Raw genomic sequence first — 5,217 nt, forward strand, 5'->3', positions numbered from 1 at the left:
AAAGTTTTAAATAACCAGTTTCTCCAGTAAACGAAATTTGATAAATATTCCATGCGTGCTTTCAAAACCGGATAAGGAGGTACTTTCGAATACTTCTGTTTGTACTGCATGCTCATCACGGCCATCTGTCCTTACACCTGAATTGCAATTATTGTCCTACTTTTAACCAATTAGTATTGTTAACGAGTTCAAGTTTTGTCTCGATGTTACTGGGAATTTATAGAGCATTTTTATGATCTAGTGAACCTTGAATGAACGAGGTAGTCTCAACAAAAATATTACTATAATGTTTTTCGAGACACGTAACAATAAGTAAGTACATAAACACGTAAACGTGTCGAATATTTTGGATGTTAATAATCAATCTTACAATTTAGTAGTACTAACGATCGAAATTTGGTAATTTGTGTTGGGAAGTACCTACCTACTTGTAAATTGAAGACAGAGATATGAAGACATTGTTAAATGTCAACCTTAGGTAGGACAAACATTACATAGTTTGGTTATCAATAACGAACGTAAGCCTGTAACCCGTTACATATGTAGTATGTGTTACAATGTGCCGAAAAGGTGGTCGATGAGATTACATTTTTCAACTTAAAATAAGTTGATATTATTACCAAGACTAACGACTTATTTGACTTCATAATTGTAAGACGAGAATACGACTGAATGCCTAATTTGAATAAATGTGAAATTAGACTCTTGCTAATAATGTTAATCATTTTGTTTGTCAAAAAGAAGTGAGAATACTGAGTATAAAGTAATTGTTATTATACCTGTGCGTTGTTTGGAACACTCTTAGAATTACAATTACTATAATAGAAAAGGGGAAGAACATTGGATAGTTATAGCACTGCTAGCAGAATACTAAGACTTAACTGCACTGTACTTATGGTTGTGTAATTTCGATCTGTCACACTTTGATCTGGGGTTACATAACTGTTTCAAATTTATTACCTATCACTTGTTATTAAGGTTAAAAATCCAGTTCTCTAACAAAAGTTGTCAAAGGTGTAAAAAATCTGCCAATCACTGGCCATGTGTTGATGTGTTATGCGTTGGGAACTACAGCTTATATAATAGACTTAAAAAAATCGGATAACGTTCTTAATTGACAGATCATATCTAGCAAGGAATAATAATGAGAATAAAATAGAGTTATAAATAAGAGAGCTGGAAATTATGAGAATAAGGATTACGATTCGAATATAATAGAATAATACAAGGAGTTGAGCTAAGCGTAGTATTTTTGCTCCTTTTTTATTAAATGTCAAAGGCGTTACCTTAACCTGGTTGAGTTTTCATAGCGTGCTCTCCAAGAGGCCATCTCACTACTTAATGGCGAAGAAAATATCGTGATGCCAATTACGCGAGAAAATTGTTATTTATAAGGGATCTCTATTATGATTCTTCAGTAATAATTCTAGTCTCAACACCATGAAATCGCTTCAGCAGGTAATGTGCCTATTTATTCAAAAAGTAACGTGTTTCTTATAACTTTCTTTCAATAAAATGAATTATTGATTTCTTTCCTCAGCTGTTTGTGATAATCTTCACCACTCAATACGTATTGATAACGTCCAAACCAATATTCAAAGGACTGAGTTTAAAAAAGAACTATGAGATGGAAATAAGTGCTATACCTTTTAAACACATATCGTTTATTAAAGAGAAGTGGTTTCCCTTTAAAATGATTGGTTTCAAACATGATATCGCAAAGAGACAAGTTAATGAAAATTTGTATAGTGTTAATGAAGTGTCTTTCGATAATGAAGAAGGTAAATATCCCGGACTTCTTACCAGTGTGAAACAAAATTTGGATCTTAATTCAGAAGGAGAAATAATAAGAAATCCGGCGCCAGTGTTTGAAAATGCCGAAGCCATTAATGTATCGCCCATCACTGAACAAAAAAACGTAGCAAGTGGTATTCTACATACTTCTATAATGCCTGTGAATCCTAGTATTATAATAGCACCATCGATACAAACGACAGGAAGTGTTGTGCAGCCTGCAGCAGTGGTTCCTGTGAGTCCAGAAGTCGTAGTCAGTCCAGTTCCCACAGTACCTGAGGTCGTACCAGTGGTCCCTGCTTCGGAAGAATCAGTGAAACCTATTCAGCCATTGCATACGTATGTAGATGTTGAAGCTATACAAAAACCCATAGAAAGTAGTTCAATAATGCACACAGATATATCAAGTGTAGTTCCTTTGAACACTTTAGTAGCAAGTCCTGTACAAGAAATGGATGTACCACTTCCAGTGGACGTCGTAAAAGTGGAAGCACCAGTAGTTCAGGCTCCGAAAGTGGTTGAAGAGATTAAAGTGGAGCCACCGGTTGCACCTCCTACGCTAGAAATACCACCAGTTGTGGAAGTCCCAATACCTGAATCCCCAGGGAAGACTGGACCCCCAGGCTTATTCATGAGAGGAACACGTTTCGTTTTATATTTCGGTTCGGTAATGCTTCAATTATTATCACAGATGCTCACCAATCCGCCAAACCTAAACCAGTTTGTGGAAACGCTAACATTACAATAAGTTAGGATATTAGAATAAATGATTAAAATATGTAAATACGTACAAAACTAGTTTTATTTAAAAGTCACGTTCTCATCACAAACCATTTGGAAGTATATTATTATTGATAATTGTTTTAACGTCTAAAGTAATCACCAAAAGCCACCGAATCCGCCGTAGCCGCCATAACCATGTCCATAGCCGTGGTCGTGATGTCCGTAGCCATGGCCGTAGTCTCCATGGTGGTATCCGTCGTGGCCGTATCTGCCGCCATGACCGTATCCGAAATCGTATCCTCCGTGGTGGTGGTCACCCCAACCGCCATGGCTGTGGTGTGGGAGCGAAGATGCAGTGTAGATCAGTGATAAAATAATAGCAAGTGTAGCTACACAAATCTGGAAAAATATTGTTCATATTAGTTTATAATAAATTTTAACCATTATACTAGTTACGAAGAAAAATTTGAAAAGAAAACATATTCACAGAATTAGGTATGCACTTATCGAATTTATTGGAAGTGTAATTCTTAATATTAATTAAGTATAAATTATTTTTATTAGTAAGGTTTATCTTAATTTTTAATAGGTACCTAAATTAAGAATAAGTAAATGATAAGAAAATAATTTAGCTTTCCGCTAATGATTTAATTAGATACAATGACAATTCCTTTACAAAAATGTGATAAGTAATTTTGTGTTATAGAACAATGTTAAAGAATTAACAATATAACTAAGGTCCTAGAGTCCATTATTTATTTTAATGATTTTAAAGGGCATTTTAAACTATTCCTAGATGAGAAAACATTCTATAAAACAGAGTACATAAGAAACAGGATTTACATATAATTTAGAACATTTTTGTAGGGTCAAAAATATATGAATCTCTACTGACCTTAAAAGACGCCATCGTAATAAGACGTGTGACCGTGATACTGGATCACTAGGCAAATAAAAACTTCGTTATATACAATTTTATGTATCAAAGTTGGGAATCCTGCTTGTAGGAATCCATTCCGTCATAAATATGCGGTTCTCAAACCCGTCCACTTAACTTAGTTACATTATTCGTGGGTTTTTCTAACAAATTCCTAATTTGTAGCGTGGTTTTGAAAAAAAGTGAAAATTAATTGGTAAGACCAAAAATATAAGTAATCTAACAACCTACATGTACCTAAGTCTCTATATTAAATATAAAATACTTGTCCTGATTGACTGATTTATTTATTTATTTATTCACAACTTACATCTAACATTACAAGAAAAAAATCCTAATGCGTTAGTGTAGCTTAAAAATAACAATAATTGACGTACAAATTACATAAAATATACAATATACATAATATATACAAGTAAAATAATTAATAATTTTCAATTACATGGAAGGCTATCCTATGAATGCTACCTGATGAATCATTGGAGAGCTTAACCTACTAAACATTCAAGGTGGTAGAACTCTTTGTGGTTCGAATCCGGCGTCATCACCGCCACACCTATTTCTGCCTAATAACAGCAGTGTTAAAAGCTCGTGTTGATTCTTCATGTGATAGATGTTAGTTTCCGGATTTATAACGGAATGCTAAGTCGGATCCATTTTAGTGATGTGTACTACACATAAACCTAATACAGTTTTTATTTTTGTTTATATAATGGTAGGTAGGTACAGACAATTTTATATTATTCGTAACAATCTGGAATATATTTTAATCTGTGAACATTATTTGTAGAATCATTGACCGCGGAATGCCTACAGGAAAACTTGTTAAAATTCACAGCTTTGTGCGATATTACTGCTGAATCTAAACAAGAATCTCATTGTCATTTGATCTAAAAAACAGAACCTCAGCGCCGCATGAATCATCTGTAATTACACATCTTTAAATGTTCATTACCGTCCCACGGTTGGGCATGTCTTAAGCGGCAAAGAAATCAATCAAATAGATCCTTTACAGAATTCTTAGGTGTTTCGTTATTATGACGAAGCGTCGAAAGAAATTCTAAAATACATTTTTACTAAGTTTTTATACAGTGTTAATGTTAATCTATTGCGTGGTTCGTTTTTATTTCACAGCCAAGTCTTGAGGAGAGACCTACGTCTATCGATAGGACATATTTAGTAAAGGGCCTTGAGTATAAAGAATTTTGCGTCCGTAACTTATTTTCAGCCACGTCTCTTAAAAGTTTTTGTTGGGTTTTATTCTGTAATGTGCAGTTAATATCTGCTACCCCTACGTTTATAATGTGCACGAAAGAAAATTATTATAAGAAATGTTTCATTTTTATCGATCAAACGGACTCACTTGAGGATCAATCGTGAAGTGAGTTTACAGGGATAATATGTAGGAAAGTTTTATTAAAAATATATACAATATGTATAAGTAAGTACATTAAGTTCATTTGTGCAGTAAAGTTACTCGCATCTCGCATTTAATATACTTTTTTGAAAACACGATACCTATTTTTTTATTTAAACACTTAAAATATGGAATCCAATTAGGACACCAGGTAAACAAATTTAGATTCTTTGGTAGAGATGAGAATTTCTATTTTTAGTACTAACTACCACACGCCAATTAATTTGGATTTGCGTCATAGATACCTGACAAAAACCAAACGTTTGGGTCATTGACATTATAATTGTCATTCAAAAAATCCCCGTTTTGTTTTTATGTAAGTGCCAAAAACAGTATAAATAATGCC

The 5,217-nt window shown here is 33.6% G+C and overlaps 1 protein-coding gene across 1 annotated transcript; it reads left to right on the forward strand.

Annotated features, from left to right (window-relative positions):
* The first annotated feature begins 1,440 nt into the window (after window positions 1–1,440).
* Window positions 1,441–2,736, forward strand: LOC140752544 (uncharacterized). The gene is made up of 2 exons (XM_073086882.1): window positions 1,441–1,458; window positions 1,541–2,736. The coding sequence occupies exons 1-2, from the start codon at window positions 1,441–1,443 to the stop codon at window positions 2,540–2,542; spliced, it is 1,020 nt and encodes a 339-aa protein (XP_072942983.1). The 3' UTR covers window positions 2,543–2,736.
* Window positions 2,737–5,217: the final 2,481 nt, after the last annotated feature.

This window comes from Epargyreus clarus, unplaced genomic scaffold (genome assembly GCF_041222505.1).
Source record: "Epargyreus clarus isolate Ecla_fem2 unplaced genomic scaffold, WU_Ecla_fem_2.2 ptg000024l, whole genome shotgun sequence".
Taxonomy (NCBI): domain Eukaryota; kingdom Metazoa; phylum Arthropoda; class Insecta; order Lepidoptera; family Hesperiidae; genus Epargyreus; species Epargyreus clarus.